The sequence below is a fragment of the Monosiga brevicollis genome, genomic scaffold, assembly GCF_000002865.3.
Source record: "Monosiga brevicollis MX1 MONBRscaffold_2 genomic scaffold, whole genome shotgun sequence".
NCBI classification, from domain to species: Eukaryota; class Choanoflagellata; order Craspedida; family Salpingoecidae; genus Monosiga; species Monosiga brevicollis.
This window is the reverse complement of record NW_001865039.1, coordinates 132,656-144,395: the sequence shown is the minus strand read 5'-3', so window position 1 is coordinate 144,395 and position 11,740 is coordinate 132,656. Positions and strand designations below refer to the sequence as shown.

General features: G+C 53.0%; 3 protein-coding genes across 3 annotated transcripts; 1 reads left to right on the top strand and 2 right to left on the bottom strand.

The window, feature by feature from the left end:
• Positions 1 to 291: 291 nt before the first annotated feature.
• Positions 292 to 1,006, bottom strand: MONBRDRAFT_21828 (uncharacterized protein; the record flags this gene model as incomplete). The annotated part of the gene is made up of 2 exons (XM_001741996.1): positions 292 to 618; positions 881 to 1,006. The coding sequence occupies 2 exons, from the start codon at positions 1,004 to 1,006 to the stop codon at positions 292 to 294; spliced, it is 453 nt and encodes a 150-aa protein (XP_001742048.1).
• A 3,652-nt stretch (positions 1,007 to 4,658) lies between these two features.
• On the top strand, positions 4,659 to 6,370 carry MONBRDRAFT_4720 (uncharacterized protein; the record flags this gene model as incomplete). Its single annotated transcript, XM_001742451.1, has 7 exons — positions 4,659 to 4,749; positions 4,938 to 4,993; positions 5,100 to 5,132; positions 5,257 to 5,329; positions 5,848 to 5,939; positions 6,138 to 6,199; positions 6,286 to 6,370. The coding sequence occupies 7 exons, from the start codon at positions 4,659 to 4,661 to the stop codon at positions 6,368 to 6,370; spliced, it is 492 nt and encodes a 163-aa protein (XP_001742503.1).
• A 418-nt stretch (positions 6,371 to 6,788) lies between these two features.
• On the bottom strand, positions 6,789 to 10,879 carry MONBRDRAFT_30711 (uncharacterized protein; the record flags this gene model as incomplete). The annotated part of the gene is made up of 20 exons (XM_001741995.1): positions 10,751 to 10,879; positions 10,548 to 10,618; positions 10,300 to 10,381; positions 10,011 to 10,130; positions 9,789 to 9,907; positions 9,609 to 9,672; positions 9,397 to 9,459; positions 9,201 to 9,285; positions 8,994 to 9,106; positions 8,805 to 8,865; positions 8,517 to 8,621; positions 8,287 to 8,384; positions 8,107 to 8,196; positions 7,966 to 8,024; positions 7,732 to 7,861; positions 7,481 to 7,637; positions 7,289 to 7,375; positions 7,116 to 7,239; positions 6,953 to 7,027; positions 6,789 to 6,834 (listed from the first exon to the last, which is right to left on the bottom strand). The coding sequence occupies exons 1-20, from the start codon at positions 10,796 to 10,798 to the stop codon at positions 6,789 to 6,791; spliced, it is 1,797 nt and encodes a 598-aa protein (XP_001742047.1). The 5' UTR covers positions 10,799 to 10,879.
• Between the last annotated feature and the right edge of the window lie 861 nt (positions 10,880 to 11,740).

Here is an 11,740-nt window from a genome sequence, read left to right as displayed (position 1 = left end):
GACCGGCTTTTGCAATCCTCACACGGGAGCGCGGCAAGTAGCTCCTGGTGCAGCTTTGCATGTAGACGTGTCACTATAGTCCAGATCGCAAGACGTGCGTGAGGCAGAGTGGCGCCAGAGGAAGAGGCGGGGCTGGCGTGGGTGTAAACTTGTGGCCAGACCTTTGGCCATGGCGTGTGTCCGGCTCTTCTGCCCTCGACCTTCCTGCTGCACCTGTGTCAAGACTTGATGAACTACACATGGACGAGGCAGGTTGAGACCAGTCGCTTTATTCCCCGCGATAATGCCTGATTAAAGCACATACACACCCGATCGTTGCTGCCATTCCTGCACCTGTGCGCGCAGCGTGTCCTGAAAATAATACAGCGCGGCTGCGGAGGCACCGGTCACGGCCAGCGCCGTCGAGGTGACGGGGCGTCGCACCACAAAGTCAACCACCGAACCAAGCCATGAGCTCGGTGCTGGCGCCGGGTGAGCATTGGCCGACGCCGGTGGAACGGCAGTTCCCATTCGCCGCCACCGTCGCGCCATCGAGAGAGAGAGAGAGAGAGAGAGAGAGAGAGAGAGAGAGAGAGAGAGAGAGAGAGAGAGAGAGAGAGAAAGAGAAAGAGAGAGAAACTACCACAAGTAAATCAGCAGAGGTGCTGACACAAGAATCCAAACGCGAGACATCCCGAACAGCTACATCTTCTCTTGAACATACACCATGTTCTCCAGGGTAAACACAACCACATGACCTTGAAAGTACCTAAAAACTGCAATAACTCTATTACTTACAGCATATGCTCATCTCATTTTCTTCTTCATGTTTTTCTCAACAAAACATGAAGATGAGGGGATGTCGCAGCGCGGCCGTGCTGGTTCTGGCCCTGGCGCTGACGGGATCGGGATTGATGGGATTGGTTCCGGTCCAGGCGACACCGGTGTTGGAGGCGTATGAGGGACACATTGTGGTTCGGTGAGACTTGCAGACGTACCACTCCTTGGGTTGTTGTGGTTGACTCATCTGCTTGCTTTCTGCTAGTTTGGAAAGCGAAGACGTCAACTTGATGGTGGCGTTTGGACCAGAGGGCGAGCCCCAGCCCGTCGCCCTTCTGGTACGCTTGCTCATACACCTTTTCCCCTCACTTAGCTATGGATGGGCGCGGGCTTACAGATTACCCTTTGGTGCTATTCACGCGCGTGCTTGCCTTTTAGAGCGATGTCAACGCGCTTGCAGCGCGTTTGGAGATGCTGGAGCAGCTCTTGACTCTCAAGGTTGAGTCTGTGCCTGGCATCGATACTGCACAATCTTTTGGAGTCATGTTGCGCTGTTGCGCTTCAGCTGACGTTTGCCACCGGTCAGCTTTTCATAACGCAACACGCTCCCATTTCTCTTTGTAACGTGAATGCAGGCGAACCAATCGGATGTGTATACCAGCATGGAGCTGGATACGAAACTCGCTGCCAAGGCCGACGTCAGCAGCGTCTACACGACAACGGAACTGGACACGAAACTCGCTGCCAAGGCCGACACCAGCAGCATCTACACGACAACGGAACTGGACACGAAACTCGCTGCCAAGGCCGACACCAGCAGCATCTACACGACAACAGAGCTGGACACCAAGTTTGCTGCCAAGGCCGACGCCAGCAGCATCTACACGACAACAGAGCTGGACACCAAGTTCGCTGCCAAGGCCGACGCCAGCAGCATCTACACGACAACAGAGCTGGATACGAAACTCGCTGCCAAGGCCGACGCCAGCAGCATCTACACGACAACAGAGCTGGATACGAAACTCGCTGCCAAGGCGGACACTGACAATGTGTACAACCGAACGTATGTGGACACGGTATTGGCGGCCAAGGCACACACGGGCGACGTGTACACGCAGGAGGAGATTGATGGCAAGTTGGCGAGCAAGGCGGATGTGAGCAGCGTGTACACGAGGGGACAGGTGTATACGAAGACGGAGGTGGATACCAGTCTGGGGAGCAAGGCGGATGCGGGCAGCGTGTATACGAAGACGGAGGTGGATGGCAAGCTGGATGTCAAGGCTGATGCATCGACGGTGTACAGTAGCTCGGCGGTAAGGATGGTGGTTTGATGTCGTTGGGTTGGTTTTGGTTTTGTGAGCGACTGATTCGGGAGGAGCATGTTGGGCGACCCGCAGGGCTAACCACCATGTTATTTCTGTGTGTGTGTGTGTGTGTGTGTGTGTGTGTGTGTGTGTGTGTGTGTGTGTGTGTGTGTGTGTGTGTGTGTGTGTGTGTGTGTGTGTGTGTGTGTGTGTGTGTGTGTGTGTGTGTGTGTGTGTGTTGGTGGTGTTGGTGGTGGTGTTGGTTGTGCCACTTAGGTGGATACATTGTTGGGCGAGCGAGTACTGAAGATCAAGCAAGACATGCAGACGGGCCGCAAAAAGTCGAGCATGGCAGAGGGTGTACAAGAGCTCATTGATGGTGTAGCAACTCAGTGGTCGGTGCTTTACAACGCCCATGTAAGCGTTTGTGCACTGTTAGTTTGCGCTATGCACTCGAGAGAGGCTGTTATGTTCACTCTTTTTTTTCTAAATCTCCCATTTATTAGGGCCCGATTGGCAACGCCGACAACTACGTCACGCTGCAAAAGGCTCCTAACAACGCATTCACCATCAATGGTGCTGCTATTCCCAACGGCGCTACAGATGGTCCATACTTATACGTGGCTAAAAGCAGCTTCCATCCAGGCAACTCGTAAGTTTTCTTCAATCGAGGCGCTTTGGCTCCTAGGCGCGGCTGTGGTGAACTCGTTGGTTTGGTGCGAACGATGGCTCATTGACATTACACGACAGGGATGGTGATTTCCATGCCATCGTGGCTTACACAGTGGACGAGCCCGGCATTTACACCATCGCAGACCTGCATCTAGATACCATCGATGGTGCTGTGAGTAAACGTTGCTGTGTGCTCGAAAGCTGAAGTAGCCTCCGGGGTATCCGTGGCGTTCCCTGCCTGACAAACAGCCGGAACATTTTGTCACACAGGGCGACGGTAACGCCATTCGCGTGTATGTCAACAACCTCCGCCGGGCCATCTTCGACATTGACGAAGGCTCAAATTATGTGAATGTACGTGGCTCTCGTATTTACGCTGTGGACACCGAGCCTTGACGGCAGCGTTGGCAGCATCGGGCATGCATCTGATATGGTATCCTTTTTTTTTTCCCAGGACTTTGATGTCTTCCTGGGTCAGCTGAACGTCAATGATGTCATCTACGTCATGACGGGTCCACGCTCCGTAAGCAATGCTCCTCTGAAGACATGGCACCACATTCCTCGAGCAATCAGGGTTTCAGTAGAAGCAGTTCACGAGCGCTTAACTGCCTTACTGGTTGCTTGGGTCCGCTGCAGTCGCCGTCATCTGATGGCATCTCTGTCTCATTCAACATTTACATTGGAATGGCGGCTGCCGTGACGATGGACGTCACAACTGCTGGCGAGCTGCCACTCTTCAACGGCGCCTTTATGCGCACGCTGACCATCCCTTGGTGGGGTCAACTTGGTTCAGGGGTAGGTTGAGACGGTTGCAAGTTAGATCCTTGGCCGTGTCAGTCGGCTTTGTTGTGCTCATGCTTCGGGTGGACACTAAACGCAGAGCTCCTGGTCTGTTATCACAAGCGGCGCCGATGGTCTTCTCGAAGACCGTGGTGTCTACATGTTCAAGGTCCGACCAGCATGCGTATACTGAATGCCATTTTTAGCATAATTCAACTGATTTGCTGTACTTGGCAAAGGTCACGCCTTTTGATTCCCATCAAGTTGGCGGTGGATTTTGGGGAGAGGCCATCGTTTCCTCTCCTTTCATCGTAAGTTGACGCTGTGGCCTCACCGATCCTTGAGGAGTGTTGATGCTTCGATCCAATCGCATCAACTCATGCTCGATGAACGTGCGCCGCCGATGCAGTGGTACGGCGGGAACACCAATAGCCAGGATACGGATGTCATTACGACACACGACTCGGGTCATGCAAGCAATGGTACGTGCGCGCCTACAAGTACTGCTAGCGCTTGACACTGTGATCGGATCCTGCCTAACCATGCTTCCCATCCTGCGTAGGGAACACCTTGATCTTCCGCACGCGTCGGCAATTGAACCCGGGCACCGTGCAGCTTGAAATGCAAGCCGTCAACGCCTGGAGTGGAAGCTCTGGGATGGAATTTACATTCCTGCGCATCTTATAAAAAATAAAATATTATCATTGACGTGTGTACCGCTGTCGTCTCTTCTCTGTGCCTCTTGACGGCGCGCGCCCATTGTATGTGTGTGTGTTGTGTTGTGTGTGTGTGTGTGTGTGTGTGTGTGTGTGTGTGTGTGTGTGTGTGCGTGTCGATGGATCTTGTTGCATTGGAGCTTCCACGGCGCAACCCCCGATCCATTGGATGCCCATGCTGTTGCCAAATTGCCAACATTTCCGAGGACGGCAGTTTAAAATTGGAGGATACCTCGCGGTTGAATCGAATTTCTTTTGTTGTTTCTCTCACTCGGTGGGCAGTTTTATCATCTGTGTGATTTGGCAGTTGAGGCGCGCATCTGTTGGCTCCACTGACGCACGGATACTGTACGGGCCAGTACACCATCAGCGCCTCAGGGACCAGATTGCAATTAGTAGACTGCAGGCTCAGGGAATACACGGCAGCATGGCGTCCATCAAGACGGAGACTGAGCTGAAGAAGATGAAGGTCAACGAGCTCCGTGCGGAGCTTGACCAGGCTGGCCTCGACAACAAGGGTGCGTCGCTCGATACATCACCGCAAAGGAGGGCGCGGGCAGACCGACAAAAGCAGGATGCACACTTGAACAAAATCGTTTGCTACGTGTTGCCTCTCTTGGCTTTTGCGAAGCAAAGCTCAGTCGCCAGTCCTGAGACGCCCACTGGCCCTGGAGGTGTTGCTCATTCGCGCTGGCTGTCTTTGTAGGCAAGAAGGACGAGCTCGTTGAGCGTCTGCAGCAGTACTATCAGGAAGAGGAGGAGGTTGGTTTATGCCGGGCTTTGGACAGAGCAATCAGTGCCGATGAGCTACCACCACCATACATCCCTTGACCCTCTGGATCGGTCCTTGTTGTGCATGCCATTGTAGAAACTGCTGCTGGGTGTGGAGGATGATGCACCTGTAAGTCAAGAGGCTTCTTACAAACCTATCTCCCCCAGATCCTCACAGTGTGGCGAGCCCATACACATTCTCCTTTGCTGCTTGAGCAACTCTACCTCATCCTTCTCTCCCTCGTCCCTTGTAGAGCGCTAATGCTGCAGCTCCCGCGCCCGCTCCCAAAAAGACACCCGCCGCAGCCCCTGCCAAGACTGAGGACGGTAAGTTGTACTTCCAGTCCGAGTACAGGCGTCATGTGGCCCAGCACGCAATTTGAGGCGATATTCTGATTTGCGTCTTCATGACTTCTCTGCAGATTCCACAGACGAGGCCAAAGACAAGCCTGATGTTATGAGTGCCGATGTATGTGCCTGCTGCTTTGCTTGTGTCTCTTGGGGCCCATCGGGCCAGATTTGTGCCTGGCACATGCGCTCACACATGGCAACACTCACTTTGATCGACTTTGCAGGCTCGTCTGTCCCGCGCTGCCCGCTTCGGAATCTCAACTGCAACTACCGCTGACCAAAAGGCAAAGCGCGCTGAACGATTTGGTCCGTCATCCTCCTACCTTTTTGCGGTTGTTTGTCGGCGATGGCACGGTGCTCCTATCAAAGCCTACCACCTCTCACTTATTTTGCAATTGCTCGCCTGTTGGAAACAATCCCTCTCTCTCTCTCTCTCTCTCTCTCTCGCTCGCTCTCTCTCGCTCGCTCTCTCTCTCTCTCTCTCTCTTTGCCAGGCATCGAGGGCAAGGCGGCTACCAAGCAAGAAACCCAGGCCAAGAAGTCTGAGCGTGCGGCTCGATTTGGTACCGCTGACAAGAATGGCCAGGTCTGACCTCGAGCATTTAACGCTTTCTTACCCTCCATCTCTCGCAGCTCATGTCTTTTTGCGTTTGGTTGGGTAGCCTGAAACAAAAAAGGGCAAGAAGGGGCAGGTCAACTTGGCCAAACTGTCGGTGCGTATTGGTTGCCCATTGGGGCTTGCTGAAAACTTTTTATCAGTCTGATCTCTCACTGGATTGTTCAGGTTGCTGAGGTGGAGGCTCTCCGCGCTCGCGCCGAAAAGTTTGGAAACACCGAGTTGCTTGAGTAAGCAGACTTTTCGGCGTTCCCTGTCCCACAGCGACAACATTCTGCTTGCTTTCTCCTCGTGCTCACTCTTGCTTTGGCCGCAGGCAAATCAAGGCGCAAGAGCAGATTCTGGAGCGCCGCAAGCGCTTTGAAGCCGACAAGATTGGTATGTCGGCCTCTTTGTTCTAACGGGCTTTGACGTTTGTTATGAAATCTGCTTGCATGGACCGACTCAATGTGCCCTCGTGTTTTCGGTCAAATCTTGTAGCGGCGGATGAAAAGAAGGCTGCCCGCGCTGCCCGCTTCCAATAAGCTACTGAGCTTGAAGTGGAGCCTTGCGAACGTGCAACCAGGCTCCCATGCGTGAAATGCAGCGAAAAGAAAACACAAACGAACAAAAAAACCAATCAGCCGAAGCCACCAGTGGCAAATCGGCCAGCCCAAAAGTCTCAATCGTTGTGCGCTTGATGATCTCTACGTCAATTGCTATCTTGTGCAGTTTATTCTCTGCAGTCAAAACCAACTTTGGCACCACGCTAGCACGCAATTGGGCACTGCTTACATCCTGGACCTTTCAAGCCTCACAAGCAAAAAGCATCGAGAGCCCCTACACTAGCCCAAAACCCTTGGAGTGTTGAATCGCCGTCAAGAGTCTGCACGGATGCAAATGCAATGGTGGGCAAATGCAATGGTGGGCAAACCAGGCGCATCAGGCTGCATGTCATCTCATTAAACACGTCAAGCAGGATGGAGCTTGGTGAGGTGCCATACCGACTGCGAAGTTTGTCAATGTTGTCATACTCAGGGAGCAAAAGCCGATTAAAGCAGGTCAGCGATGTGGGCAGTCTATCCCAGGACCAAACATAATTGTAGGTTAGGCCATAGGCAGGTGCACCGCCCGCACAACCTCTGCCAAGCATGGTGTCACACTCACCGATCTGAGTCAGGTCCGTTGCGCTGGACACAGAGGCGCAAAGATCCCAAGCCACCCACTGGCTCTCGATCTGAGCCTGTGGCAGTCATCACGTTGGTCATGCGGCTGCCATGAGGCAAACACTCTGATCAAGAAGAAAAGGCAGCAATAAAAGCAACAAAAAACAATCGCACCAGTAACAAACTCCACAAACTGGCGCTGTTCCTCTTGGGTCATGCCAAAGATCACTTCCCAGAAGTCCACGATAGTCGGGTGATTCTCTGTCGGCACAAAGCGTACAGCAGCCATGTGAGGCCCTGGCGCGCTCCGAAATGCGGGGTCATTTGGACACTGGATGCATGTGTGTCCACAGTGAAAACGCGCACCTGTGTATTGATCTTCGTAGGTAGCACCGGCTCGCAAATCGGCAATGTTCCAAGTTCGTGCGCCCACCAAAAGGGACTCCAGCTCGGCCGCAGTGAGCACATAAAGCATCGGGCAGCCGCACACGCCCAAAAAGCCACGACGAAAGGGTTCGAGACACTAACACGTTCACAGGAGCAGTTAATTGACCGTCCATTGCCATTGTATGGGATGGACAGGGGTTTATGAATGCCGTTGAATGCATTTGACTCACGTGCTCAATGGCATCGTGCAAGTAGTATTGCACCATAGCGTCGACAAACTGCTGGCGATTTGCATTAGTCACCTCGATATTTCGGCCATTTGGGACAATGTCCACCTCCTCATAGCTCTCATCGAGCGTTCTGCGGATTGACAGGCGTTCGTGGTAGGGCAAGCGGGGCGGTGGTAGGTGTAAGCATGAGAGGTGATGGCGTATCAATACACTCTCAAAGCGCCAATGCCTCACTTTCGCATAATGCTAAAGGTTTGTGTCCATTCACTGACATCCCCATCATAATCCAACAGCTGCATGTCATGAACAGGGGTACAAGCAGCCGGGCGTGAGAAAGGTTCGATCAGCGCCCGGGAACCTTCGGCGCCAGCATACCATCTGCAGGCTCTGGGCTTGCACCGGGAACAGCGAGGCAAAGTCCTCGAGGCCCGTTTCATGACCAAGGAGGAGGGAGAAGAAGACGGCCTGTTCAACGGAAGATGAGCCAAATTCACACGACATTTTTGAAAGCTACAAAAGCAAGAGGGGCATCGAGTAGAGACGGGGGCACGATACCGGAAAATGTAGATTTAACATAATGCCGTTGAAAAGGGCCAGGCCCAGCAAGATGCCACATAGCTCAAAATGGCGTGCCGGTACTGTTGGCAGGCTCGCTGTACACATGCCCCGCAAAAAAAAAAAAAAAAAAAAAAAAAAAAAAAAAAAAAAAAAAAAAAAAAAAAAAATCATCATGAGTGATACTCTCGTTTGATGCTGAGCCCAACATGCCACCAGGCGCATCATACTTTGAAACCACAGGAAGCGACTATCATCGTGCATAATAAAAAGGCCATGTTCGGGGTTGCTGACATCCTCCCACACCTGTTTTAGGAGTTCCTTCTGCAAGCCACCTGAGTGAACGCACCAAGTGAACACGGCATGACGAAGGCAGATTGAGGGTATGAAGAGCAAAACAAAAAAAAAAAAAAACCAAAAAAAAAAAAAAAAGAAGAAGACTCATTGTCGTGAAAACCAGCGATGTTCTTGGACGTGAGCAAGATCAAGTGATAGCCAGAACGGCCGAGGCACCGTACCAAGGTCCAACCCTTGTTCTCCCGAGCTAATGTAGCGGACCTTCAGCGGTCGCCGATACATCTGCGCACGGCGCATGGCGGACGTGAAAGACAGACCATCCAAAGAAGAAGGCAGTGCCTTTGAGCGCCCCGGAGTTGCGCTAAGGCCGCGCCGCCCAGAACAACCTGCTCTGCAAGGAGGGGATTCACCTGAGGATGCCGTGCCAGGCAATTAAAGACGTCCTGCGTCTCATGGCCGCGACGCACGGTCAACACCAGGTATGGTGAGGACAACGCTTTTTCTTGCGGCGTCTGCGCGGGACCTGTTTGAGGCAAGACAGGGCACACGGCACTTTTGAATGAGTTGTCATGAGCACTGTAGCAAAAAGCGGTCATTGCCGACTTTTAGGTACCCACGCTGTCTTTCAGCGCAACGATAGACGCGGTCAAGCTCAAGGCTGAGAGCGTGGTTGTAAAAGGCCCTCTGAAATTCACGTGACATCTATAGTCAAGAGCCATCGTGAGATCCAACGCCAGGGCGTGTGATGTTTTTTTTTTTTTTTTTTTTTTTTTTTTTTGTGCAAGGAGAGACGGCGGCTTGCAGGCTGCGAACCTCAAAGGCCGCTTGGAAACGTAGGAGTTGGCGTTTGATGGAGGCTGGGAAGATAAAGGGGTACTGAGAGACAGCGAGATAGCGTGACGATGAGGGAAGGGCGCCAAGCTGATCAGCAGATGCAGTTGTTAACTTCTGCACGAGCCACAACGCAAAGGCCGAGTCATGACAAGAGGCTGGCATTGCGGTGAGGGTTGTTGGACCAAACATACGGCCAGATAGCTGGTTTTAGCTTTTGCGGCACTGGAATGAAACATGTGCTGTAAAAAGTCCGTGCTATCGTAAATGTCGAGGGAAGAGGCTGATAAGTGCTTGCTCTCACGTGGCACGGTGGGGAAGTCGCTCGTTTCACTCTTTGAAAATGCTCAGGCCCATGGCAATTTTGAACGCACCGAAAGGGAATGAGGTAGGTGTGCTGGTCGCGTTTGATGATGGCAATGTATTCATAAAAGGCTTCTTTGATGTTGATGCGTCGGGCAAAAGCCTCGCACACCAGGTTGGCTGCGGGCACCTGTTGTTGAACCATCCACCAACAACATTCAGGCTCGATGAGATTTGCATGGGCCGATGTGGGACAGAAAGTTATATGTTCGGAAGAGGAACAGCCCGCTCACCTGGTTGCGAATGTGCTGTCCCAACTGTAAGAGCGCATCCACTTCAGCCGCCAGGGTGTGGGTGGTTTGGCGATTAACGGTTACGCGGATCGCAAACGTCAAGGCCTCTAGTGCCGGGGCCTGAGAACCCCAAATGTGGTCATGCGGTGAATGAGAGCCGTGTGACGGAATCGTACAAAACCGAAGGAAAAAAATCGAGGCCAGGCCAATTTATAGACTTGATAGGCCGTGGCTGGTTGTGCAATCAAGACAGCAGATACGAGACACGAGAGGCAAAAAATTTACGGACCGATTGCGCCGCCACCCATGCTGCCATGCGCGCCTTAAAGACGTGGGGCGACAATTGTGCTTGAACCATGTTCCAGTATACCCTGCACATTTGCAAACACATCGCCCGAAGTGGCATTGAGCTGGTAGGAGTTGGCTGGGCACGGCAAAACAAGCAGCAAATATCCATGCAAAGGGTGGATCTCAACCAGACCGTCCGGTTTCACATAGTTTATGTGGCACAAGAGATTTCATGATTAAGATTCATACCCAATGTCAGTGGCAATCGAATCGGACAGCAGTAGGCGGCCGGCACTGCGTTGTGCTTTGCAGCTAATCACCTACAATCGACCACAAAGCAGCCCGAGAAGAAATGAGTGGAAAGCCATGGGATCACTGTGGTGGATCAAGAGGGCAAGAGAGGGGTGTAGTGGCTGGTAAAGTTTTGGTGCAAAAGGCGCAAAGAGACAGACCTCGAGGGCAAGGCAGAGGCAATAAAAAGCGAGATCTGGGCTGGCCATGGGGCCATGGAGTCCAAGGTCCAAAAAGTCAAGCAGGTTACGCCGACGCGCGTGAGCAGCCCATTTTCCGGCTTCGTCCACGTTGTCTAGCAGTGGGAAGAGGCTGGTAGGCGAGGTACTCTGTTCCAACGCATGCGCAAGTGCGGTGGCCAAAACGTGTGCAGGTCCAGCACGGTCGCTGCTGTCTGTCGTGTTGCTTAATACTCGAGCGGCGAGGTTGTACATGGGGGTTAAGCCAACAGCTGCCAGGCCGCGTTGAAAGAGACTAGCATCATCCTCGCTTTCTGATACCGCGTGCCGACCATGTTCGTGAACACCGGCTCGGGGCGGTTGCGAGCCCGGGCAGAAGAAGGACCTTGTGCAGAACACAAAAAAAAATCATGGCGAGGTGAGAGGTGAGAGATGGACACGAAATGCAAGTGCAATCATAGAAGACAAGCTCTCCATGCACAGACCGGGGACGCTGGGCCAGCTCCATCGCGAGGGCGGTTGCTGTAACTTCATTGTACGCCAAGTTGGGATTGATGTGTGTTCGTGCAGTGGCGCACAACGCCACGTTCTGGCAATCCGCTTGCCCGCAGCCTTCGCGCAGCTGGTGCAGGTAGCGTTCAAAGGCGTGCGGCACCTCGCTGTCGCTAATGAAAAGATTTGCCCCGAGTGATTGCGAACGGCGATGACCACCTGTAGCGGTGGCGCGCGCCGCCTGTGCACCCCTGGGACTGCGGGCTTGACTCATGTTCCTCTTCACGCAAGCAGACCACCGACAAGCTCATTCAGAGAGGCATGAAAAGAACATGCGGATAAAACTGATTGAAGAAAGAAGAGAGAAAGTGGAGCAGAGAAAGGCCACCCCCTGTCTTCTCCTCTTCCCTCGCCAACGTAACACAAGCCCAAGCAGCTCGTGTCCACCGTGCCCCAAGGGGGAGGGTGGGGAACAACTCG